Here is a 27,621-nt window from a genome sequence, read left to right on the forward strand (position 1 = left end):
TCTGATGCATGTGTTCTCATAGGGTTGAAAATCAATTTCATTTTTCAGCCTTTCAGAACTAAATCAGGTCTCTATTTTAATTTGTTTTTGTGGAGCTTGTATAAGAATATAAACATTCTACTGGAAGTCATAAACAGTTTTTTTTGGGAGGAGGGGAAGGGTCTTCAAGTAAGGGTAGATAATATTACAAAAGGAAGATTTTGTGGAATGGACACGGTGTCGGAAACCAGTCTAGTCACTCTTTCTGAGCCTGACCATCATAATTGCTTGACTGTTGACAATATATAATGATACAGAAATATAAAAAAGTAACAACACCTTGATAAACACATGAAATATCCTTCCTGTAAAATAGTGGGGCACTGGGTCACAATAGCCACTCTGGGTCCAATCAGAGGTGCATTTGTTCGTTTTCTACATCTTTCTTATAATCGCAATCACTACTGGATACTAAGAACATTAAGTACAGCAGAGGCCTATCCCGTCAGCGAGTTGCTCGATAGCGATTGAGCCGGACTAATGCAAACTGTTTTTGAGTTGTCACCTGAATTTGTTGCTCATCATTTTGCCAAGACAGTGCACAAATCAGAATCAGTTTAGTGTTACTGCCATATGTCCTGAAGTTTGTTGTTTTGTGGCAGCAGTACATTGCAATACATAATAATAAAAACTGAATTACAATAAGAATATATATAAATAAGTAGTGCAAAAAGAGAAAAAGTAGAAAAGGTACATCTGTAGAAATTCGTCAGCATCTTTGTTGTCATGTCAAATGCCCTCAAACTCCAAATGAAATACAGACGCTGCTGTGCCTTCTTTGTAACTGCATCAATATGTTCGACCCAGGATAGGTCCTCAGGGGCAGCTCAATAACATAGTGGTTAGCACAACCTATCTTTTGTAAATAAGGGCGCCAAATATTCAGAAATGTTACATATTTATCTCTTAAATTATAAGTAATTTTTTTGAGTGGAACAGAACTAGCCACTCAGGCGATGTTGAGTATGCATTCCTTAATTTAGACCCTTGTTATCACATGAGATGGTTTTTATATCATTCCTCACATTGAAATCATCATGCAGAAAATCATAACAGTTATTATGATGTTACTTATACAGGTTCATGCTCGTTTGGAAGACTTAATAACAAATTTGCAAGGGTTAAAGGTTAACTTGGAAGATCAACTCAGTCAAGAGGTTTGATGTTTCATTAATTAAGCTGAATGCATGTGATGCTTTTATTCTGAAAACCAAAACAGCTGTGCATGTTATTTTCTCTTTATTGAAATAACATAATAAATACTACAACTGACAAATAGGTTGAAATATTAAATATTACATTCTTATGCTCCAAAAATATACTGTAAAATTATTTCTACAAAGAGAAACGTGCCCATTGAAATATTTTTTGAAGCACTCTTGTCCTGCATTTTGTTGACAAATGTAATATATTTTGCATCTGTGATTCAAATCCCCATTTATTAACTAATTCTAACAAAGATTTAATTAAGATTTTTTAATTGAAGATTCTTAAAATTAACCAAGATATGTACTATCTGTCCCTATTTAACTTACCAGTGCAACTTTTGAACTCACGGCTGACAATGATCTGGGACAACAGCATTTGGAGCTGACTGAAACTTCAGGTTACTGATAGTTCTAAAGAACAGAACCCTTGCATAACGCATGGAGTGTTCTGTACAGTTCATCTGCTCAGAAAAGTATGATCGTGAGCAGTTCCTATGATCTGGCACTGATTAGGTCCTCAGGGTGCTGGACTAGAGTTTCAACTTGCACTTAAATTTTAGAATACAGCTGCTTTAACTATATCCACTTTGATAACTATTTAACTGCAGACAATGTGTGGCATCAATTACATTTATTAAACCAAAGATACAGCTGTAGATAGAAACCAATTTATTATGAAACAACTTTTATATTTTTATTCAGCAACAAAATGCAAAAGATTCACATCAACAGTTGGAGGAAGAACTGAAATCTCGATCTAAACTTGCCCTTCGACACGCTCAGTTGGAAAAAGTTAAAAAAGAGCTATCAGACCAGGTAATAAAAAAGTAAAACAAGAGATGCAATATACTTTTCAGTAGATGCCTGTGTCATTTAATTACTTTGGATACATCCTAATTTTTTTTTTTGAAGATTCGAAGTACATTTATTATCAAAGTATGTATGCAGTATACAACCCTGAAATTCATCTTCCCTACAAACAGTCACTAAACAAAAAAGAACCATGAAACCAACACATGCAAAGGAAAGCATCAAACATTAAACCCCATGCAAAAAACTCATGCAAACGGCAACAAAGAAGTGAGTGAAAAACACAGATTATAAAACACAAGATCAAACGGTGTATTTCAGTACTATTCAGATCAGTGTTTATTAACTGCAGGCCACCCTGATTCCAAAATTGCCCAAAAAGTTGTAACAAAAAAGAGCGATCAGAACTGTAGCACATCATAAAAACTGAATGGAGTCCTTATCTACAATCTGCTTCGATTAAACCTTTGCTCCGGCCCCCATCCACTGGCAGCATTGAGGGAGAGAAAGATCACTCGAACCCAGGGACTTCACCATGGAAACAGTGAGTGACAGCGAGAACCATCATATGCAGGCACCTCTGGCAGTGGCGATCCAGAAGTCGTGCACCTCCGCACCTGCCTGCAATAATAACTACATGAATAATCAATTTTATTATTTGCTTTTAAGCTTCGTTAATAACCCTATTCATTAATGGTCAGGTTAATATTAACATCATAATAATTTTGCCTTGACTTCAGACACTATTGCAATCAAGTCATTAAAAAATTAAATCTTTCACAATAATACACATTACCAAGTGTTTGTAACAAAAATCAAGATTCTAAGTGTATTTGTGGTATTTATACCATTTACATATCTTTATTGTCTAATTGACTGTTCGTGTGTATCTTTGTATTAGTTCTTGAGTCTAAAAAAATACTTATTTTAAACTAAAAGGTTGAACTTGAAAAGAAAAGAGTAAAGAAGCTTGTAAAGATTAACCAGTCAGTTAGAACTAGACTGAAACAAGAAATACGAACGAACAGCGAACTCCAAAGAGAATTATACCGGTAGGATATTAACTTTTGTTCTAAATCTCTGTCATCTAGGCTATTAAGCTTGCACATAACATCGCATTCCAGTATTATTGGTTTCTATCATATATTCTCATGCTTTCAAGAAATGGTTATTTTTTCCCATATCTCTACTCAAGTCCCTCAGCTTGATTTCCAAAGTGGATGATATTTAACCAGTTACTTAAATCTTCCCAAAAATCATTACAATCAATTATTGAATCAAGGATCCAGTCCACAAGGAACAAGTTGGTTTTGGACATGGATATAAGAAATAAGAAATTAAATAGACCATAGGACACCATCTAAATAACATCCAGGTAACAGTGTAATTCAGTTTACAAAAATAAAGGTTAAAGATTGGCTTAATTTGTTACATGTACAGTACTGTGCAAAAGTCTTAGACATGTATATACTTAAGACATTAGCACAGCACTGCAGTATATTTTATGTATTGCATTGTACTACTGCCGTTTTAAAAAAAAACAAATTTCATGACATGTGAGTTATGATGATCCTGACTCTGATCATCATCATTATTACGTGCTGTGTTATTGTGACAGAGAGGAACATGGTCTCATATCCACGATCATTCTTGCCGAACTTTTCTACAGAAGAACTTTGTCATTGTCTTCTTCTGGGCAGTGTCTTTACAAGATGGATGACCCCAGACTTTGTCAATACTCTTCAGAGATTGTCTGGCTGGCATCAGTGGTCGTATCACCAGAACTTGTGATATGCACCAGCTGCTTATACAACCATCCACACTTGCTGTCATGGCTTCACTTGACCCTGATTGGGGAGGGGTGGGGGTGGATGCAGCTAAGCAGACGCTACACCTTTCCAAAAGAGTAACCTGCGGACTAGCAGAGGGAAGGTGCACCTTTAGTAGACACGTATCTCCACTCCACCACCCACTGATTCTGATAAATGTCTCTATTGTGGGAAGGAGTCATGAAAAGGGGAATTATGTTTGTGAAAAGACGAAGGTAGAATGGAGGGAGCAGGAAGCACCAGACAGATGTTCTGTAATGATCAATAAGCCAATTGTTTTGGAATCAAATTACCTTGTCTGGTGTTTCAGGACTGGGTGTGTGAGCACCCGCGCCACCCCATCCCTATCCCCCCCAATCCCTGGCACTCCTTCTCTGCCACCTATCCTACATCCTTCCGGCCATGCTCCACCCTTGCCATTCCCCATATCCTGTGCTCCCGCTAGGTTTACAAACTCACTCACTGCCCCACTTGGACAAATATAGTATTGTGCAAAAGTCTTAGGCACCCTAGCTATGTTTATGTGTCATGTATATCGAAACATACAGTGAAATGCACCCTTTGCATCAACAGTCAACACAGTCTGAGGGTGTGCTGGGCAGCCTGCAAGTATCATCATGAAGATCCCCACCCAATGCTCACGAACTGTTTTCCTCTCTTGCATCAGGGAAGAGGCTACATAGCATCCACACCAGGACCAATTGTTCATCCCAGTTTGGCAAAAGAATAAATCAAGGAAGGTAGTGCACCCGTGGCTGACAAGGGAAATTAGGGATAGTATCAATTCCAAAGAAGAAGCATACAAATTAGCCAGAAAAAGTGGTTCACCTGAGGACTGGGAGAAATTCAGAGTTCAGCAGAGGAGGACAAAGGGCTTAATTAGGAAGGGGAAAAAAGATTATGAGAGAAAACTGGCAGGGAACATAAAAACTGACTGTAAAAGCTTTTATAGATATGTGAAAAGAAAAAGATTGGTTAAGACTAATGTAGGTCCCCTATGGACAGAAACAGGTGAATTGATTATGGGGAGCATGGACATGGCAGACCAATTGAATAATTACTTTGGTTCTGTTTTCACTAAGGAGGACATAAATAATCTTCTGGAAATAGCAGGGGACAGAGGGTCCAGTGAGATGGAGGAACTGAGGGAAATAGATGTGAGGGAAGTGGTGTTAGGTAAATTGAAGGGATTAAAGGCAGATAAATCCCCAGGGCCAGATGGTCTGCATCCCAGAGTGCTTACGGAAGTAGCCCAAGAAATAGTGGATGCATTAGTGATAATTTTTCAAAACTCTTTAGATTCTGAACTAGTTCCTGAGGATTGGAGGGTGGCTAATGTAACCCCACTTTTAAAAAAGGAGGGAGAGAGAAACCGGGGAACTATAGACTGGTAAGCCTAACATCGGTGATGGGGAAACTGCTGGAGTCAGTTATCAAAGATATGATAACAGCACATTTGGAAAGCGGTGAAATCATCGGACAAAGTCAGCATGGATTTGTGAAAGGAAAATCATGTCTGACGAATCTCATAGAATTTTTTGAGGATGTAACTAGTAGAGTGGATAGGGGAGAACCAGTGGATGTGGTATATTTGGATTTTCAAAAGGCTTTTGACAAGGTCCCACACAGGAGATTAGTGAGCAAACTTAAAGCACACGGTATTGGGGGTTAGGTATTGATGTGGATAGAGAATTGGTTAGCAGACAGGAAGCGAAGAGTGGGAATAAACAGGACCTTTTCAGAATGGCAGGCAGTGACTAGTGGGGTACCGCAAGGCTCAGTGCTGGGACCCCAGTTGTTTACAATATATATTAATGACTTGGATGAGGGAATTAAATGCAGCATCTCCAAGTTTGCGAATGACACGAAGCTGGGCAGCAGTGTTAGCTGTGAGGAGGATGCTAAGAGGATGCAGGGTCACTTGGATAGGTTAGGTGAGTGGGCAAATTCATGGCAGATGCAATTTAATGTGGATAAATGTGAAGTTATCCACTTTGGTGGCAAAAACAGGAAAACAGATTATTGCAGCAACACACATCAAAGTTGCTGGTGAACGCAGCAGGCCAGGCAGCATCTCTAGGAAGAGGTACAGTCGACGTTTCAGGCCGAGACCCTTCGTCACTGTTGTTTGCGTTTAAAAACAGATTATTATCTGAATGGTGGCCGATTAGGAAAAGGGGAGGTGCAACGAGACCTGGGTGTCATTATACACCAGTCATTGAAAGTGGGCATGCAGGTACAGCAGGCGGTGAAAAAGACGAATGGTATGCTGGCATTTATAGCAAGAAGATTCGAGTACAGGAGCAGGGAGGTGCTACTGCAGTTGTACAAGCCTTGGTGAGACCACAGCTGGAGTATTGTGTGCAGTTTTGGTCCCCTAATCTGAGGAAAGACATCCTTGCTATAGAGGGAGTACAAAGAAGGTTCACCAGATTGATTCCTGGGATGGCAGGACTTTCATATGATGAAAGACTGGATGAACTAGGCTTATACTCGTTGGAATTCAGAAGATTGAGGGGGTATCTGATTGAAACGTATAAAATCCTAAAGGGATTGGACAGGCTAGATGTAGGAAGATTGTTCCCAATGCTGGGGAAGTCCAAAACGAGGGGTCACAGTTTGAGGATAAAGGGGAAGCCTTTTAGGACCGAGATTAGGAAAAACTTCTTCACACAGAGAGTGGTGAATCTGTGGAATTCTCTGCCACAGGAAACAGTTGAGGCCAGTTCATTGGCTATATTTAAGAGGGAGTTAGATATGGCCCTTGTGGCTAAAGGGATCACAGGGTATGGAGGGAAGGCTGGTGCAGGGTTCTGAGTTGGATGATCGGCCATGATCATACTGAATGGCGGTGCAGGCTCGAAGGGCCGAATGGCCTACTCCTGCACCTGACCAGCAAACTCAAAATCTGTTACTTTCCCTCAGCAGTAAGGCAGATCAACACCTCCACACCACCCATCCACCCACTACTTTATCATTTTCTGCTAGTCACCTTATGTACAGACACTCCTGTACCTAGCATCACTTTAGATATACAATCAATCTATGTATATAAGCTATCTTATGTATTTATATTTATTGTTTTTTAATGATTATTGTGTTCGTTATCTTACTGTTTTTATTTCTGCTGCATCAGATCCAAAGTAATAATTATTTCATTCTCCTTTACACTTGTGTACTGAAAGTGATATAAAACAATCTTGAATCTTAAAGCACCAACGTAGCATGCCCACAACTTACTGACCTTAACCTAAATGTTTTGGAATGGGGAGGAAATCCATGCTGTCACGGGAAGAACTACACCTTAGAGACAGCAGGAAGAATTGAACCCCAACCAGGGATCCCTGGTGAAGAGATTAGAAAATACTGAAGGTAAAGCAATTGAACTAGTGTAATTTAGACAAAGATTCAGAATAGATGGTTTGCAGAGTGAGTTAGTACAAAGTAATGGAAGCCATCTGGGGAAAAAAGAATTCATGTATAGAAACTGATACACTGTTCCAAAGGCAAAAGTTAGGGGCCTTTATATTATATCACATCATAATATTTTGCAGCACACTGAAATCCAGTGTGAATCAATAAACTTCAGACTAGCCACTGCAACACTTAATTAAACGGAAGTTCAACCAGGTCCATTCAGTCTTTGCACTGATTACTGTACTTGGCTAACATTTAGCATGCTATTCTTTTTTTTCTCTAGGATTAATTTATTTTTGATGATCTCTTCCAGACAAATTTGCATTCTTAGCTGACACTATACTGGAAGTGATTTCCATCCCTAACTTTTTATCCTGGTCTGATCTCATACATAGCCAAAACTTTACTCCAACTCTTGATATCTGGCTAACACCCTTTCCCCTATAACCATGGACCTACTCACTCAGTCCATGACCCTAAAGTCCAAATCACTCACTCAATGCCACTATTCAACCCACTACAACCACTATGAAATCCCTGTCCACTTTCACGGCATCCAAAATTGCCCCATCTCTTGGTTACCATTTTGACGCTGATAATCTTAGACCACTATTGATCCTAGGCAGACTGGCAATGCCCAGCAGCCACAATAGGTATACATTTTCAAATCCTTTCACATCATAACTGAAGTCTGAAGCCCTGCAGCATCATTCAATATTTTCCAATTAAAAGGTCAAGGAGAGCCAAAAAAAATTGTGCGAAAGATCAAAAGGGAGATTCATTTATTAAACAGGAATATTATGGAAAGTATTAGCCATAAATGAATAACATTAAGTAAATTAGCTCATAAATATAAAGTTATGAAGCTTATTAAGCCTACCTCATGCCCCTTGCAACTTAATGGATTTCTGTCTCCATCCCAGATCTAACCAGGGTCTTCAACATGAAATGTTACCTGTTTCTCTTCCAAGTGATGCATCCTGTCCTGTTGAATATTTCCAGCATCTGCAGAGTTTGATTAATTTTTAAATTAGTGAGTTCAATTAATTCCCAGCTTTCTATGGAGGATTTTGAACTGTTGTTTCTGTGTCACAGCTACTGACTTCTATTCAGTATTTTTGTCTATTGGACAACATCAACATCCTTTTAATCTTCACTTCTGACTCTGTTTGGAAGCAAAGGATACACAACTTTGCGACAAACAAAGAACAGGAATCACCCACTGAATCAATTTACATTTTAATCATCCTTTCTATATCAAACTCCAGATTTGCCCCCTGCCAAACTTTCTACAGATGTTGATATTCCTTCTATCCACCTCCACTCCATCCCCAATTCTCTGATATCTTGTATCCGTCATTAGTTAAACGTAAACTTATCTCTATTAATGCCCTGACAAAAGTAAATAACAATTAGCTAATTTAATATGGGAATCTATGATCAGTCTTTTAAGTTTCCATGGAAAATGGACTTTGCGGAAATCCCCAAATTTTCTGAGATCCATATATTAAAAGACAGTTAGATTTAATGTCTATCAAAGTTGGTTAAGAGCTTTCAAAAGTACTAAAAATGCTTTCCCAACTAAGTTGTTTTCAAGATATTAATTGGCTTTTAGATGCTAAACGAAATCATTTAAGTGAGTTTTTCTTGATCGATGGTACCATTAATTAAATGGTAAAAATCACCTAAAATAAAAAAAAATATTATTTTGGTATGGAAGTGAAAATGTCTCTTAACAGCTGTCTTTTTCTTCCTAGTTACTTCCTATTGTACTACTTTGTGATTGTTTTCTGCATCCATTTTTATATCCGTGAAATCTAATTAATTTTTTTCTTTTGGCAGATTATTTCTGCCTTGAAGACAGAGATCATAGTAGTGAAGGATATGTTAAGAGAATATAAAATCAGATTAAGCTTGCAACTACAGGCAGATTTTAGTGCTTGATCATATTTATTACACAGAATGAGAACACTCTTGAAGACTACCAAAAAGAAGCTGAAACAAAATGAAGTTAGACTGATCGACTCCCATATCAACGGAAATGAAGAACCGGACAATGAGCAAAATGAAACAGCAGACACTGTTAGCACACTAAAGAGGAAGGTGAGGTCGGTTTGCATGCCGGGTGTATTGATGATGTCTTTCCTAGACATAATGCATCACTTCAATTCTGTAAATCACTGTAGCTTTGAGTCATAGCGCAGTCACACTTTTGCTTATCCATCAGCGGGCGGCAATCAACATGAGAGGTCATTTCGTTGGTGACGCAGCGCAAGGTTTAAAAAGCGTTCGGTCTTTTTGACGGGCTGCAGTCAGCGCGGGAGGTCATTTGTTGGTGATACAGTATGAGGTTTCAAAAGGGCTTGGATGCTTAACGCTCCTTGGCAGATTGCAAACAGAGCTGGGCCAATGAAAAGACGAGAGATGTAAGCAGTGCAGCAGTGGGTGGGCCAGTGTTGGTGTTCAGGCTTCGCTCAACAGGCTTGGACAAGCATAGGTGCAGGTTCTAAGTAATTTTATAGTAAGTATGTTTTCCTGTTAGTACATAACTAGTGCACTGAGAATGGGTCCAGAGGTAGTGGTATGTTCTTTGTGTGAGCTGTAGGAAGTCTGGGAGACCACCTGCCTCCGTGATAACCACATCTGCATGATGTGCACTGAGCTCCAGCATCATAGAGACACTGTTAAACAACTGGAGCTGCAGTTGGATGATCTTAGATTCTTAGCAGAAAATTAGGTAATAAATAGAAGCTACAGGGAGGTAGTTACCCCTAAGTTGCAGGAGGCAGGTACCTGGGTGAGTGACAGGAGAGGGAAATGGAATCAGCAGCCGATGCAGAGATCCCCTGTGGCTGTTCCCATCAATAACAAAAATACCACTTTGGATGCTGTTGGGGTGGGCAGCGGAACTTATCAGGAGAAAGCTGTAGCAACCAGGTCTCTGGCACGGAGTCTGTCTCTGTGGCTCAAAACAAGGGGGATGAAGAGAAATGCAGTAATCATAAGAGATTCCATAATTGGAGGAGCAGAAAGCAGATTCTGTGGACATTAAAGATGGTTTGTTGCCTCCCAGGTGCAAGGGTCAGTCAGGGATGTCTCAGATTGGGTTTAGTGCATTCTAAAGGGAATGGTGAACAGCCAGAATCCATGTTACATATTGGTACCAATGACATAGATACGAAAAGGGAGGAAGTTTTAAAGAGAGAATAAAGGGACTTGGGCAAAAAGCCGAAAAGCACGACCTCCAGGGTAGTTACCTCTGAATTGCAGCCTGTGCCATGTGCCAGTGAAAGTAAAAATAGGATAATCTGGTGATGAATTGGTGCAGGGACAGGGTCTCAGATTTCTGGATCCTTGTGTCTCTTCTGGGGAAGGTATGACCTGAACAAAGAAGATGGGTTACCCCTGAACCCAACAGAGACCAATATCCTTGCAAACAGGTTTGCTAAAGCTGTTGGGAATGGATTAAACTAATTTGGCTTTGGCAGCGGGATGGGAAACGGGGTGACAAAGCTGAGTAAGGGGCAGTTGGCATACAACTAGATACAGTGTGTAATGAGACTGTGAGGAAGGAAAGACAGATAATAGGGTAAAATTGCAGTTAGTGGGGTGAGTTGAAGTGTGGACAGTTGGCTAAAATCAAAAAGGGTGATGAATACAGGACTGAAGGTGTTATATTTGAACGCACTCAGTATACGGAATAAGGCTGGAGATCGGCAAGATCATTGTGGGCATCTGAGTCGTGGCTGAAACAAGGTCATAACTGGGAGGATAACATTCAAGGATACACGTTGTATTGAAAGGACAAGGTGGGTAAGTAGGCAGAGAAGGTGGGGTGGCTCTGTTGGTAAAAAATGAAATCAAATCCTTAGAAAGAGGTGACATAGGATCAAAAGAATGCTTGTGGGAAGAGTTAAGAAATAGCAAGGGTAAAAAGACCCTAATAAGAGTTGTATACAGGCCTCCAAACAGTAGCCAAGATGTGGGCTACAAATTATGACAGGAGATAGAAAAGACATGTCAAAAGGGGTGTATTTCAATAGGCAGATAGGTCAGTGCTCGATTCCAAGAGAGGGGTTTGGTAAAATGCCCAGGAGATGGCCTTTTAGAGGTGCTTTTGTTTGAGCCCACTAGGAGAACAGCAATTTGGGATTGAATGTTATGTAATAACCCAGGTTTGATTAATGAGCTTAAGGTAAAAGAACCCTTGGGGGATATTGACCATATTATGATAGACTTCACCCTGCAGTTTGAGAAGGAGAAGCTAAAGTTGGATTTATCAGTGGAGTAAAGGGAATTACAGAGGCATGAGAGAGAAGCTGGCCAAAGTTGATTGGAAGGGAGCACTAGCAGGGATGTTGGCAGAACAACAATGCCTGGTGTTTCTGGGGGAGATTAGGATGGTGCAGGAAAGATACATCCCAAAGATGAAGAAGTATTCTAAAGGGGCAGTAAAGGAAAGCATGGCTGACAAAGTCAAAGACAGCATAAAAGTGAAAGAGAGGGCATATAATACAGCAAAAATTAGTGGGATAGTAGAGGATTGGGAAGCTTTAAAAACCAATAGAAGGCAACTAAAGAAAGCCATAAGGAGAGAAAAGATGGAATGTGAAGGTAAGTTCGATGATTCAAAAGTTGATACAAAAGTTTTTATCTGAAATATAGAGAGAGGTGAGGGTGGGTATCAGACCACTGGAAAGACCATTAGACGTAGGAGCAGAATTAAGCCATTTGGCCCATCAAGTCTTCTCCACCATTCAATCATATCTGATCATTTTTTTCCCTGATCAGCTCCACTCCCCTGCCTTCTCTCTGTAACCTTTGATGTCATGGCCAATCAAGAACCTATCAATCTCTGCCTTAAATACACCCGATGACCTGACCTCCACAGCTGCCTGTGGTAACAAACTCCACAAATTCACCACCCTCTGACTAAAGAAATTTCTCCGCATCTCTGTTTTAAATGGACGCTCCTCTGTCCTGAGGCTGCGCCCTCTTGTCCTAGGCTCCCCCACCATGGGAAACATCCTTTCCACATCTAAAAAGGCTTTAATGAGATTTCCCCCCTCATCCTTTAAATTCCAGGGAGTACAGGCCCAGAGCCATTTAACATTCCTCATATGATAATCCCGGAATCATCCTTGTGAACCTTCTGTGAACGCTGTCCAATGCCAGCACATCTTTTCTTAGATGAGGAGCCCAAAACTATTCACAGTACCTCAAGGTGAGGCCTCAGTGTCTTATAAGGCCTCAGCATCACATCCTTGCTCTTGTATTCTAGACCTCTTGAAATGGATACTAACATGGCATATGCCTTCCTCACCACTAACTCAATCTGGAAGTTAACCTTTGGGCTGTTCTGCACAAGGACTCCCAAGTCCCTTTGCATCTCAAATTTTTGGATTTTCTCCCCATTTAGAAACTAGTCTGCACATTTATTTCTGCTACCAAAGTGCATGACCGTGCATTTTCCAACATTGTATTTCATTTGCCACTTTCTTGCCCATTCTCCTAATCTGTCTTGAGTCCTTCTGCAGCCTTCCTGTTTCCTCAATACTACCTGCCCCTTCACCAATCTTCATTTAATCTGCAAACTTGGCAACAAATCCATCTATTCAATCATCTAAATCATTGATGTACAGCATAAAAAGAAGCAGTCTCAACATCAACCCCTGTAGAACACCACTCGTCAACTGGCAGCCAACCAAAAGAGGATCCTTTTATTCCCACTTGCTGCCTCCTACCGATAGGTCAATGTTCTAACCATGCTAGTAACTTTACTATAATACCATGGGCTCTTAACTTGGTAAGCAACCTCAAGTGTGGCACCTTGTTAAAGGCCTTCTGAAGATCCAAACATACAACATCAACTGAATCCCCTTTATCCATCCTTGTAATATCCTCAAAGAATTCCAACAGGTTCATTGGGCAAGATTTTCCCTTAAGGAAACCATGCTGACTTTGTCCTAACTTGTTCTATGTCACCAAGTACTCCATAACCTCATCCTTAACAATTGACGCCAGCATCTTCCAACCACTGAGATCAGGCTAACCAGTCTATAATTTCCTTTCTTCTGCATTCCTCCTTTCTTAAACAGTGGAGTGAGATTTGCAATTTTTTAGTCCTCCGGAACTATGCCATAGACCAATGATTCTTGAAAATGATACTGGAGAGGTAGTAATGAGAGACAAAGAACTTGTAGACGGGCTTAATAAATAACTGAGAAGAATACCAGAAATGTGAGACTTGTCAGGAGGGCAGAAGTGAGTGTCGTTGTGATTACTAAGGAGAAGGTGCTTGGGAAGCCGAAAGGTCTGAAGGTAGATAAGTCACTTCGACCAGCTAGACTACACCCCAGGGTTTTGAAAGAGCTGGCTGAGGAGTTTGTGGTTTGTGGAGGCATCAGTAGTAAGCGTTCCAGAATCACTAAATTCTGGAATGGTTAGTGAGGACAGGAAATTGCAAATGTCACTCTACTCTTTAAGAAGGGAGGGAGCAGAAGAAAGATAAAATTATAGGCCATTTAGCCTAACTTCAGTGGTTAGAAAGATGTTGGAGTATATTATTAAGGAAGAAGTTTTGGTGTACTTGGAGGCATACAATAAAGTAGGTCAATGCATGATTTTCTGAAGGGGAAATCTTTTCTGACAAATCTGTTGGAATTCCTTGAAGAAATAATAGGCATGATAGACAAAGGAGTTGGTGGATGTTTATGCAGATCTTCAGAAGGTCTTTGACAACATGCTGTACGTGAGGCTGTTTTAACAAGTTAAAGCCATGGTATTACAGGAAAGTTACATAAATGGATAGAAGATTGGCTGATTGGCAGCAAAGAGTGGGAATAAAGCAGGCCTATTCTAATTGCCTGACTGTAGCTAGTGGTGGGTACAAGGGTCAGTATTGGGACCACTTCTTTACATAACTGTCAGTGACTTGGATGAAGGAATTGATGGCTATGTGGTGAAGTTTACAGATGATACAAGGATAGATGGAAGGGCAAGCAGTGTTGAAGAAGAAGGGTGTTTGCAGAAGGACTTGGTGGATAGGACAAAATAGCAACAGATAGAACATAGCGTATGGAAGTGCATGATCATGCGCTTTGACACAAGCCGTAAAGGTATGGACTATTTTTTAAATGGGGAGAAAACTAAAAAATCAGAGGTGTGCAAATGGACTTGGGAGTTCCCACATAAGATTCCCAAAGGGTTAACTTGCAAGTTTAGTTGGTGGTAAGGAAGGGAAATGCAACGTTCACATTCATTTTAAGAGGACGAGAATACAAAAGTAAGGATGTAATGCTGATGCTTTATAAGGCATTGGTGAGACCGCACTTGGGAGTATTGTGAGCAGTTTTTGGCCCCTTATTGAAGAAATGATACGCTGGCATTGGAGAGGGTCCACAGGAGGTTTATGAGAATGATCCAAACAAAGAAAGGATTAACATATAAGGAGCATTTGATGGATCTGGGACTGTACTTGTTGTTTATAAAAATTAGGGAGGATCTCATTGAATATTGAAAGGCCTAGATAGAGTGGACGTGGAGAGGATGTTTCCTATATTTGGGGAGACTAAGAGCAGAGGTTACAGCCCAGAATTGATGGGCATCCATTTCGAACAGAGATAAGGAAAAAATTCTTTAGCCAAAGGCTGGTGAATCTGTAGAATTTGTTGCCAAAGACTGCTATGCAACTTAAGGCAGAGGTTGATGCGATCTTGATTAATCACAACGTCAAAAGTTACGGGAAGAAGGCGTGAGAATGGGGCTCAGAGGGATAACAAATCAGCCGTGATGGAATAGGTCAAATGACCTTATTATTTTTCCATGCCCTTCTTATGTTTCCTCACTGGGAAGACCAGCACTGTATTGTCCACAATTCCTCCAGTGAGTCCCAGGCCAGGAGGAAGCAGTGCCGTTTTTCACATGAAATTGAACATAAATATGAATCACTCCAAATTGTCCTTTTTACCAATAAAATCAAATGTGGATTGACAAAGCCCTGCAAGCATGTGGCGCATTTTACCGTCAGAATAAAACAACAAGCTGAGGACATCAATACTGCTTTCAAAATCTTGCTCGTTCTGGTTCTAAAAGAAGTGGTTGTTTTTTAAACTGTTAATGGAAATGACAGGCCATCTATTTGACGCAACCATTAATTTCCCAGAGGAGCAAAGAGTTCTAATCTGTTTTCATGAACAAATCCACACTTGTTATTCTACATTGCTTCTGTATTTTTGCACGCATGGTAGTGATGTGTACTGCAACTTTTCTACGGCTATTGAATGATTTCTGTAATTTGGAAACCCAAAGTATAGATGTAACATCAATAATCTCTTGCCACTATTTTTAAGATTTTTGATTTTTTTTAAATGTTTGATTAACCTGAAACTTTCTGTTCTTACAGTGTTTTCTTCGCCACACACATTATTATCATTATTCATTTTTTCCAGTGTTGAAATATGCTCTCCAAACTTCTATTCTGCCTTTCTTTTTCATTCTACCATAACATCAATATTATTTTGTTGCAAGCGTACCTTTGAATTATTAACCATCCTTGTGGTTTGGTGTGCCTAGAAATTTAGACATTAAGATGCTTTTTCACATAAATGATGCCTGTTTCTATTCTCAGTGAGAAGGAAGATTACCCGGGGGAGGGGAGGGGTGTGGAGAAACAAGCTTTCCCTTTACAAAAATGTACGCTTGTTAAGTATTACCAAATAAAATCTCAATTTGTCAGTAAAATAGCTTACATTTCGAATCAATGTAAGAATACGAAAAAGAATCAGGATGCAATTTATATGCTGATAATCCAGAAATGTAAATCAGTGTAGTTTATTACAATTACTAAAGCTGTTTTGAACTTTAATATTTTAATTTATCTGTCTGTTTTACTAAGATTCATGAATTGTCCCACCAACTTGAAGGAGAATCTGCAAAATGCAAGCATCTGAAATCAACAAATGAAGAACAAATCAAGGCAATGCATTTTCTACAAAAGAGTCATGATCATCTAGAGCAAAAGAAACAGCAGCTAGAGGAGGAAATATTGCACTTGAAAACTCAGGCTGAAACTCAAAGCAGTTACTTGAAGAGCTACAAGAAGAAAATGAAGAAAGAAGCTCGGAAGGAAGTAATACAGAAAATGGAAGAAGTTAATACATTTTTGAAAGTAAGATACCTTACAATTTAAGTTTGAACATAAATAACTCATGGGAAATGAACAGGTTCCTAGTATCTAATGTTTAACTCGTCCAATTATTTTTAAAAATTATGAAAGTCTGCAATGGATAATTATAATACAGCTGATTGGAAAATCTTTGTGACATATGAAAATCAAATTTTAGTGTTACTATAAACACTTAAATATATTTATAGACTGGAATTTGTAAATGCTGAGGCTAATAAGTTGGGCAGCAAACTCTAGTGAGCATAATTGCTTCTGCATGAATTGTTCCATGGTATGTACATCACAAATGCTTTTTCATTAAGGTGTATTGAACAATGTTCAGTTCTAGTCACCTCATTATAAGAAGGATATGGAAACTTTAGAAAGGGTGCAGAGTTGATTTACGGACTTGATTTAGAGAACAAGTCTTATGAGGGTAAGTTGAGCAAACTAGGACTTTTGTTTTTGGAGTGGAGTTTGAGAGGTAACTTGATGGAGGTGTACAGAATAATAAGAGGCATAGATCAAGTGAATAGCCAAGGGCAGAAATGGCTAATATGAATGGGAGTAGTTTTAAGGTAATTGGAGGAAAGTGTTGGGGGCAGGGAGTCAGAAGAAATTTTTTTACACAGAGAATGCCGGGGTGATGGTAGAAGTAGTACCATTGTTTAAAACCCCACTTTGATCTTAGAGTAAGTTAAAAGGCCAAGACAGCATCATGGGCCAAAGGGCCTGTACTGTGTTCTATGCAATAAGTATTAGTAGTGTTAAATTACTTTAGTACCAAGTATTAGCTTTTCCAGATATGGAATTTCATACCTTTGACATTTAATATCTTTGACTATTAACGTTGGAGACATTTTTATGACATCTTGCTTTACTTTTTCTTTCTCTTTTAAACGTCAAAGGCGGAAGTCTATGCCAAACATATCACCCTTAACTTCGAATTCAGTGTTGGTTACGTTAGTTTATTGAGCTCAGTAGCATGGAAAAATAATTGCCTTGTGTTTGACATTCCATGGACTCAAATTTGCCACCCACCTGCAGTGGTGTCGGTCAAAATGCAAGTTGTCAGATTAGTGCTGCTTTTCTGATATAAAACATTATGGAAAAGATGTTTCTTGATTTATGTGTCTTAAATTATTGTTTATTTTGCACGGTATTTAACTCAAAGGTCCAGTGAAAGAATAATTTCTAGATCTGAGAGTTAATACTATTCATGGTAAACATGAACACTGTTGAAGCTTAAACTATAAAAAGCATGAGTGCAATTCACAAACAATACCTCCTGTGCAAAACACACAGTAAAATAAGACAGCAGGACTGCAAAGCAATATTTGATGTCACTAGAGCTACCTAAATACAAACGTATATTTTTGCCACAAACAAGTGATCCACTGGTGTAAAATAGCCTCAGAATCTAATTACTGATAACTTAAGTACTCAGTGTCTTATATTTTAATGTTAAATGACCAATCATTTCCAGAAACTTTGTTATGATGTAATATTTAATTGTTCACTCCTCTGTTAAGATCCATCAAGTCTCCAGTGAAACTTTGGAGGAAATTAAAGCTTCAAATGAGCTTTCATCTAGATATGAACTGGAACAGAAAAACAGAGACCTAGAATGGGAGCTGAATAAGTTTAGAACTTCACAACAAGAGACTCTGAAACTTAAAGGACCTGCAGAGAAGGAAATTCAAAGAAACAAAGAGTTGCATTCACTACAACCTAAACCATGTGAATCCATTGCAGCACAGCTTAATGGGTAAGATTTTTGAAAGATTGTTTTCCCGAGACCTCAATGGTTCAAATAGGTAAATATTCAATACATGATGTTGAACTATCTTGAGCAAATTATTCAGGGATTAAAAACATGGATTATGTGTTTTTTTTGTTTTTAAACAGAAATCCAAGTAAAACTACAGTTTGTGTAGCTAACTGGATAATGAAATCCCCCTCTGTGTTAATATGCACAAATCCCTATTATCTAGTATTCCAATCTTCGCTAAATATCAAAAATATACTTGAGTAGCCATGGTTACTAGTTGCTTATTGTGGTTTGATATACTGCTTCTGGTTTGATCACATAACATCCACAAATGGTATTGAATTAATTGGATAACTTTGATCATGATTATTAGCAGATGCTGCTATACAAAAGGGTTATGAAAATTAACAAGATGATAAAAGGAAACAAAGGTTTCAAATGTATATTTAATATCAGAGAAATGTATACAATATACATCCTGAAATGCTTTTTCTTCACAACCATCCATGAAAACAGAGGTGTGCCCCCAAAGAATGAATGACAGTTAAATGTTAGAACACCAAAGTCCCTCCCCCCCCAGCTCCCCTCCCTCCCGCGTGTAAGCAGCAGCAAAGCAACGATCCCCTGTCCCTCAACCAGCAGAAAAAAAGCATTGGCACCCACCACCGAGCACTTAAGCCTGCAGCAAAGCAACAGCAAAGACACAGACTTGCAATACCCCAAAGACTGCTCGTTCACCCTCAAAGAGGGGAAGTAGGCATTCCTTGATTTGAAAAAAGTACCGAGATGTTCTGCAGCAGTGTTTATGCAATTAACATATTCTGTAATTGCAAACTGTAGTAGAATAGACCTTCCTATATTTCTTTTATTTGTGACTATAAATGAATTCTAGAACTTTAATGTTTACTGAAAATGATTTCAGCTGAAAAGCTGCAAGGTCATAAGTGAAATTTTACACTTTGGGTTCTACACTCTCAACAGTGGGTTTGTGTATAGGTTGCGTTGATCATTTTTTATTGTTAATAATTTTATTGTAAATAAGTCTTAATTCTTGACTAAAGTTTGAGAGTCAACGAACGATTTATTGTAAACATCTTTCATTTGAATATGGACTGAGTCAACGCATAATTTTATTGTAAATAACTTTATTTATTGAATAAGGACTCAGAGTCAACAAATGTTTTTTTATTATGTAAATAACTTTACTTTGTAATATTTCTGAATAAAGTATTTTTGGGAAAAAAAAGACCCAAACCAATTTGAATATCCAGGAAATGTAGTAATAAGGATATAAGCATACCAAAATAACTTAAGCCTAATTTACTATCATAAAACAGAAAGCACAAATAAACCTCTAAATACTAGGTAGTAAGTTTCAAAGATTTCACGGCTTACAATTCTCAGCTGCCATTTGATTGTCGCCGTTGTTGGGGGAGCTCCAATCTCTGACTGGTCAAATCACCTTGTGTCCATCCTACACGATCCTTGGTCTAGGAGGAAGGCCCAAGAACTGAGCGATAGGTGCCTCAATAATGACTGATTTATACTTCTGAATTGGCTCTACGCCGTAACCCACGTCGTTGTAAGCATTTATGTTTGTGCGTTGGTGTGTCTGCGTCGCTCTGCAACTCACCGCCAAAACGCTAGTTGGCGGTGGGGTTTCTATGCCACAGAGTTGAGTTTCTTTGTGTATTTCAAACAATGGCAAATGAAACTGAGCGCATCATGTTGGACTTGGAGCTAATAAATGTTGAACAAGAGTTACTTTTAGTAAAATTGCTGCAAGGCAGAAAAGAGAGAAGATGTCGGAGGAGATGGTGTGTACAACCATTGAACGGATTGAGGCAGGAGGGTGAATTTTCTGTGCTTGTCCGGCCACTGAGAGATATGGACGAGGAAATGCGTTTCAAATATTTTTGGGTGTCGGCAGGTAGATCTGACAACTTGTCGAGAAGAAGCAATCGGAAATGCGTAGAAGGAAATGCAATGCTACCAAGCGGACCAATCACAGTTGTTGCGGTCTGTGTCGCCGCAACACGTAGTTACATTTTTGGGGAGGTGCGTGTCAGGCTACGTCGTAGGGTACGCGGCTGCGCCGTACCTATGGTGTAGATTCGATGCAGAAGTATAAATTGGCCTTAAATAGGGATTTAATCTGAAGCATTGAGAGACACGCAGAGACAGATTAATTCTTTGGTCTTTTGTTCTGATGCTACCAAGTGCCTGAAACTAAGAACAAATCCTGAGGCTATTAATAAAAACTTAACAAATCTGAGGTGTAAGAATATAACTGCTATTAACAAACGTTTAACTGATCTACAGTTATAAACGTGTACAGGCACCTTGCATACTGCAAGTTTACAGAGAGCTGAAGTGTTTTTGGAATTGTTCTTGTAATATTTTTACAAAATTGAATACAGCACAGCACATTTGGATGACCTAGTTCAGCTGTATCTCCAATATTCCCTACAGTGTTTAAGGAAGATAAAATTAAAGTTTGAAATTCATTCCAAACTAACACAAGAAAAGAAAAACTAGTGCAGTCTGTTCCAAGTAGTAACAAATTCCCTTGTTTAACTTTACAGCACAGAAATGAGGAAGTCTACTGATCATCTATGCATGTTCATTGTTTCCATAATGATTACAAATACAGTGGATTCTGGTTAATTGGGACACATTTTGGCCTAATTAAGTGGCTGCCCCAATTATCCAAAGATGCATGGAAATTGTTAAAAAGTTATTTGAAAAAAGACAAACTATCATTTAAATGAGTAACAATTTATGGATTTAAATAAAATACAAATTAGATTAGAACACTACCAATACTATAAAACTGTGTATTAGTTCCTTTTAGTTATCGGTGGCGGAATGCATCCAGTGTATGCTGCCATGTTCTTTTGATTGACTGTAAATGAACAAAAATCAGCAAAGACACCTAGTGCAGATAATGGACTGCCTACATGTAATGCTTTCGGAGATTGCATCTTCCAGACCTCCATTTCTATTGTAACGTTCAAGATGAATGTTCAAATTCCTCGTGGTTCCTAACTTGTTGAAGTCGTGACATTGTTTCATTTTCACTCCTGGCCATTTCTGGCATCCCAAGCCAGAAAGCATGAAACTGCAGTAAGTAAAGCAATTCTGAATTGCCTTATTCCAGGCAACAAAAATCACTACTTTTTGGACACAAACACACAACTGTTCACTCTAAGCAAGGTGTAGTAGTATTTAACAACCACTTAAGTGCATGTGAGTGGAGCTACTTAGAAATTGTTTGGCAGCAATCTCCTGTCCCAATTAAGTGGAAGTGTCCCAAATGAACAAAGGGAATCCTGGCTAATTTCTCAATTCTTTAAGAATTATCCAAAATAAGTGGCTGCCCCATTAAATCAGAATCCACTGTACTGACTTTCAGCTATTAATATGAGACAAATTCAGAGATTTTAAAGAATATTAAATCAATTATTGTACATTTTTGTCAAAGCCAACTTACACATGGAGCCTTTGAGTTAAGTAGTTTATTAGAAGTTTATAGACAAGTCACTGTTGTTTTTATTTTCTTTCTGCAGATCCAATGAAAGGTTAGCAGAAGGCACAACTGAGCTGCTTAAAGAACACTTTTGTTCGAAATCATTGATTGGTGATAGCTTTAGAATTGAAAGTTTAACCACATGGGCTCAGAATGGGAGCCATCTGCAAAGTAGATTGGGTAATGGTAGTGGCTTGAGAATTTCCCATAGAGATATAGGAAGTAACTTAAATCGAGAAGAGGATGAACTGCTTCCCAGCAGAAAAGTAGAGACGTACCTTTCTGAGGTCAGTCGTTACCAAAATATACTTTATATGATTCAATTTTTATTGCAGTAGATGCTACATTTGTCACTAATGGTAACATTTATACCAGTAACTTGGTAAGAACTTTTCTCTGCAGTGTTAGATACCCTATTTTTTTCTGTAATTCAAAACAACAATAAACGATCTATTTACACGACACAGACTTTCACATTAATAGTCAGAAGTAAAACCTGCTGCTGAATAGCCAATCACATTCAACGAATTCCAAGAAAAGAAATAAAATTTGTATAATATTTTAGTTAACTGAGTGTTGAGTGGTGTCACAACTGCAATCTCTCACTCAATCTCAGCAAGATCAAGGAGCTGATTATCGACTTCAGGAAGAGGAAGATGAGGACCATGAGCCAGCCCAGTAATATGTGTCCAAACACTGAACCATGCTGTACACCGCCTGTCTCTCAAGAGAGTAACTTATTTATTCTTGTTCTTTGTTTTCTGCCTGCCATTCCATATCCGCTACAGTACATTCAACAAAATTCCATATGCTTTAATTTTATGTATTAATCCCTTATTGGTACTTTACACCTTCAAAGAGCTTTCAGTAAACACACAACTACCAGCATACTCAAAAATCTCCTTTTCATAAATTTACCCTTTGTCTAGTGCTGTTATTGCTTTCAAATACTCTTGTAGACACCCATGATAGTCATTGTTGATCCTACCGTCAGACCCATAAAGTAATGTTTCTCAATCAATCAATCAAACTCTCACCTTTAACTATCGGTCTTTTTGACAATGCATAGTGTGTCGAGAAAATAGCATGGACATTAGACCGTGCTTGACATTAGTGCTCATAGTAGCAATGTGTTGCTACTATAAATTGCCTTTAACTCCTCCGATGCAAATATTGTTAACAACATTATAAATGTGATTCGAATTGTTGAAATCTTCTGATATGATTAAGCATTAGGCAGTACCACAACCATCACTGCATTTTAGTTGTACGTTTTTTTACATCTGATACAGACAGGCTACGTCCCTGCTAGACTACACGTTACAGTTGCAGATAACACTAAGCCCTGTCATCATTATCATCGTCAATCGAAAACGCATTAACCTGTATTATCAACGTCTTTCTGAAGAAGCATTCAATATAATTACATTTTGTATTTCAATACAGAATCCACTGTCCTTTAGCAAATAGAACTCATTTGTGCTTAGTTTACAGCAGTTTCACAAGCTCTCCAAACAAGAGGATTCGGGTACCAAAAGGGTAGTATTCACTGAGAAGATTAAATTTGTTTATCTCCCGAGCATCTCCTCTTTCATAGTGAATTACCAATAGCAACTCCGGAAGCAAGAAAATGGCGTTGTAAGAGAGGAGAATAAATTTAATGGAAAGGAAGTATTGGACCAAATTTTGAAAGTGCAAACTTCAGAATGCTTTTCAAATGTTCTTCAGACTAAACTGCCCACTTCATTACATTCTTCCCATGTGATGTGCTGAATAGTAGTACACTATCTCTCATAGAAACTGAAGGAACATTGTACTTCCTTGATTTAATGTTATAATAAAAATAGTCCCACATAATTTTGCAGCCCACGACAAAGTGCTTGATCACATTCACAATGTGAATCAGCTCAAGACTTGATATTGGTGCTTTTTTTTCTCTCTCTGTCAAATCTCAATCCATTCTGTTGCATATCTTTTACAAATAATTTTCATTATTTTTGTTTTGTATTTTTGTGAAAACTCCACCAAGTTTGAAGGTGAGCAACCACAGCTGTGCCAGAAAGGAAAAAAAATCATCAGGAAGAAACTTAAAAATAATTTATCATATCTTAAGAAAGAAACATTACTGATTTTACTTCATTCCTTATAAACCCACAAGAATATTTGCACTTTTTGTTTTTTGTCTAATTCATTATTTTCAGTTTCCAAAAAGCAAAATAAATTGCATTCATCTATTTATTATTTCAGATGCGGGATGAATTGAGGAAAGGTATTAACAAAGAACTTGCTCAAGGTAATAAAAAGGAATGTAGAACATATGATATTTAATTACTGGACTAATTTTAAACACAACCCGCTTGTAATTCTAAGCTCTTAATATTGAATTAAAGTATTTGAATTAGTAGGTGTAACTATGGAAATTCTAGTTTCAGAAAAATGTTTTCGTTGCATAATTGATATCAATTATAAATTTCTGTAATTACTGTATAAAAGCAGCCTTTTAGCTCCATACTTCCTTTCTGCTCTCTCCCCATTTTTCCTTTACCATCAGGTAACCTGTTTATAAATTGTGTTTGGAAATAACCTTCATTGATTTGCCTTTCTTAATGCCTGTTTTTCCTTCTCTGATTGAACATGGAATTTCACAAACCAAACTGCGAATTTACAAAAATACCAGACGAATAACCAAAATACTTTGCGTTCATGAAAGTGTGCTGGGGCTATGGGCAGGATCAAAACTTTTAATTTTAAGGGTCAAGGTACAGAAACAATGTTTTAGAATTCTTAAAGAACGGATGTAACAGAGCATGTAGAACAACACGTGCTAAAATGGAAAGGCGAGGCAACATGAAATGCATTCATACGACTTAATCAAAAGTTGCTTTTAGAATATAGGTGGCATATTTAGAAAGCAGTTTCAGTTAAACTAATGTCTAAAATCTGTGTTCCAGCCTATGCCGACTTGGATGATGTGTGTTCACATATCTCACCCATGGGATCTACTAGTTCCTCCCTGACAAAATCAAACCAAATTCAGGATCCTCTAACTACAAGCATAGCACAGTACCGGAAAGTTTTAAAGGACAATCACCAGATTTGAATTGCACCATATATTTAATATTAAGATCCTGAATAAAGCAGGTCAGAATTACATATTGTATGTATTCATCCAGTAAGTTTGTTAGTAATATCAGTACATTAGTTAATTGATTAAAATATTAAATTTTATACTTCTGCAAATTTTTGCTCAGGAATATTTTTATGTAAACTACTCTACAGGACTTATTTTTATTGTTGCAGATAATGCAATGCCAATACTGACAGAACTGTTTCTTATAACTATTAACATTCATTATCTGAATAAAAAACATCTCATCAAAGTGCATCTTAATCACAAACTGTTCCAAAACGGAGTTTGTAAATAATACCTTGGTAAAATTGCCATATGCTTGGTGTTTATTCCATTGTCACACTGTATTTATTCTACACTAGTTTACCTTGTGAAATAGTGCCAAGATTTTAAGAACTTGCTTTCGTACATGGTGCAAAGGCATTGCACTGTACAAGTTTTCAAAGTAAATATGAATGTTTTGTTATATCATACAAGAATTTATTTAGTATAGGAAGTTTAATATTTTGAGAATGTATGATCACAATAATACTACAAACAAGCCAGTTATTTTTAAACCCATCTGCTTATAACTTTGTCTTTAAATGCAGCCTCTAATCAGTCAAGTAAAATAAGTATCATCAAATGGACCTAAGAATTTTAATTAACATTTTCTATACTCATGTGATGGTTTGATTATTCCATTCAAAAAACCTCATTCCATTATTTCTGAACCTCATGCAATATATTTTGGTGGAAAAAAATTGCTCACAGAATTGGCTCAGTTATCAAAATTAAACAAGTTTAATAAAATTCACCGGTTCTTATATAAATGGATCCTATTGAAAAACATTTAATTCCATGTAAGTAGCATTTCCATTTTATTGACAGTTTTTAAATTCATTGTTTTTGTTTACATCCATCCACTGAGTCCAACATAGAGGCAGCATTATTGAGATGGTGCCATCTACTGGAATACCTGCGTCTAGTAAACTGGTGCTTTCAAAATGCCACTGGCTGCAGCGGACCTATCTACCTCAGAAGTGATGACCCCCATTATAAAAGTGTTAATTTGTAAAAGTTGATCAAGCACAACCACCAGCAAGTGTGTCTCCCTTCTCTCCTTTAACCCATCCATACCAATATCACCCCTGGTATTTCCAATGTCCTGAAAATGGTGACACTGAATTGTGTAAATACCCAATACAACATCCTCCTTAACCTTTTGCAATAATGTTGAAATGAGGTTTATGTTAACAAAAAAAATCTTTACAAGTGATTAAAACTATACTTATACTTGCATTGAGTGTTCATTTTGGTGGATTCACAAAGCAAATCAAATTTATACAATTGGTACAATGTGAACTAGAGACTCAGTTTATTATTCACTCTTGTCTGAATAAATAAAATATTTATAAAATTCTCTGGGTATATTTAAAGTATAAAATCTTAATTTCATGAATATTTAAATATGATGCATTTCCTTTAAAATTATAAACAAATTCATGTCTTGTTGCTGCCACATTCTCAATTTTTCCATTACGTTTACTTTCTACCATTGGCAAATTAAAATGCCACATTTTCCTGCATTTGTTTATTTTCCCTTGTGCTTTCAAGGGAGAAAGACTGTCGTTTGGTTCTGTGTGCAGTTTAGAACTTTATTTGCTTTTCCACTTTTTTCAACTAAAGTGATTGACTTCACATTTTTCCATATTATTCCTTCTCTCATTTCACACCATTAGTCCACCTGTGTGACTTGAGTCTATATACACTCTCTATATACTTTCAAGTCACGCATCCAACTTTTTAGTATCGGCATTCTGTTTGTGTTACAAGTGATCCTCTTGTCAAAATCATTTGCTGAGACCTTTGTGTTTCTGCATGGATACAGCATTGATTCCTGCAGCGACACATTTAGGGAATGGGAGCACAGCTACGTGGTTGTGGAACATGTAAACTTCACACAGCAGGTCAGCAATGAACTTGGGTCCTTGGTACCAACTGTGACATCCCTATGCCTTCAACAGAAACCTATGTCACCCACTCCAAACTTTGTGACTTGAATTCAGCTGATTGTATTGACCCATTTTCACACAACTTACACAGCAATCCATATTTTTTTTATACACAAACAACAGGAATTCTGCAGATGCTGGAAATTCAAGCAACATACATCAAAGTTGCTGGAGAACGCAGCAGGCCAAGCAGCATCTATAGGAAGAGGCGCAGTCGACGTTTCAGGCCGAGACCCTGCCTCTTCCTATAGATGCTGCTTGGCCTGCTGCGTTCACCAGCAACTTTGATGTATGTTGCTTTTTTTTTTATACAGTTCTGTTTTCTAACTTTATCTGCTCATATTCCTTCAGCAAAACCACATTTGCTCTGGTTTCTGCATGACTTAAGATGGTTGGTTCTCTCCCCTGCCAAGCTCTAAACAGATATTCAAGTAACATAGCTTTTGGGATTCACAATCATTCATGGCTGCAGATAAGAGTATCTGTCCCTCTTCTGTGGCACCTCAAGGTCAGAAATTATTTCCTTCCACCTCTACTCCTGTAGATTCTAAGCTAGACAATGTAATTATGGGACCCACAAACTCTACCACAAATGGAGCAGAAGATATTTAATGGGACACAAAAGTGTAAAACTTCAGAGCTGATGCACTCTCATCATTCATACTGGCCACGTATGGAAGTCCAGTTCACGGACAAGCCTTTCAACCTAAATGACAGCTTTAATTTTA

At 38.0% G+C, this 27,621-nt stretch overlaps 1 protein-coding gene across 1 annotated transcript in view; it reads left to right on the forward strand.

Moving 5' to 3' along the window:
* The window catches only part of LOC134351547 (ankyrin repeat domain-containing protein 26-like), a 129,153-nt gene extending 102,049 nt beyond the window's left edge, over window positions 1-27,104 (forward strand). The window contains exons 29-37 of the mRNA XM_063057829.1: window positions 1,119-1,196; window positions 1,950-2,063; window positions 2,997-3,109; window positions 9,265-9,406; window positions 16,200-16,472; window positions 18,002-18,237; window positions 21,810-22,056; window positions 24,017-24,062; window positions 24,721-27,104. Coding sequence (XP_062913899.1) covers window positions 1,119-1,196; window positions 1,950-2,063; window positions 2,997-3,109; window positions 9,265-9,406; window positions 16,200-16,472; window positions 18,002-18,237; window positions 21,810-22,056; window positions 24,017-24,062; window positions 24,721-24,869 — 1,398 coding nt within the window. The 3' untranslated portion in view covers window positions 24,870-27,104. The remainder of the gene's footprint in view (window positions 1-1,118; window positions 1,197-1,949; window positions 2,064-2,996; window positions 3,110-9,264; window positions 9,407-16,199; window positions 16,473-18,001; window positions 18,238-21,809; window positions 22,057-24,016; window positions 24,063-24,720) is intronic.
* Window positions 27,105-27,621: the final 517 nt, after the last annotated feature.

This window comes from Mobula hypostoma, chromosome 9, assembly GCF_963921235.1.
Source record: "Mobula hypostoma chromosome 9, sMobHyp1.1, whole genome shotgun sequence".
In the NCBI taxonomy this organism is placed as follows: Eukaryota; Metazoa; Chordata; class Chondrichthyes; order Myliobatiformes; family Myliobatidae; genus Mobula; species Mobula hypostoma.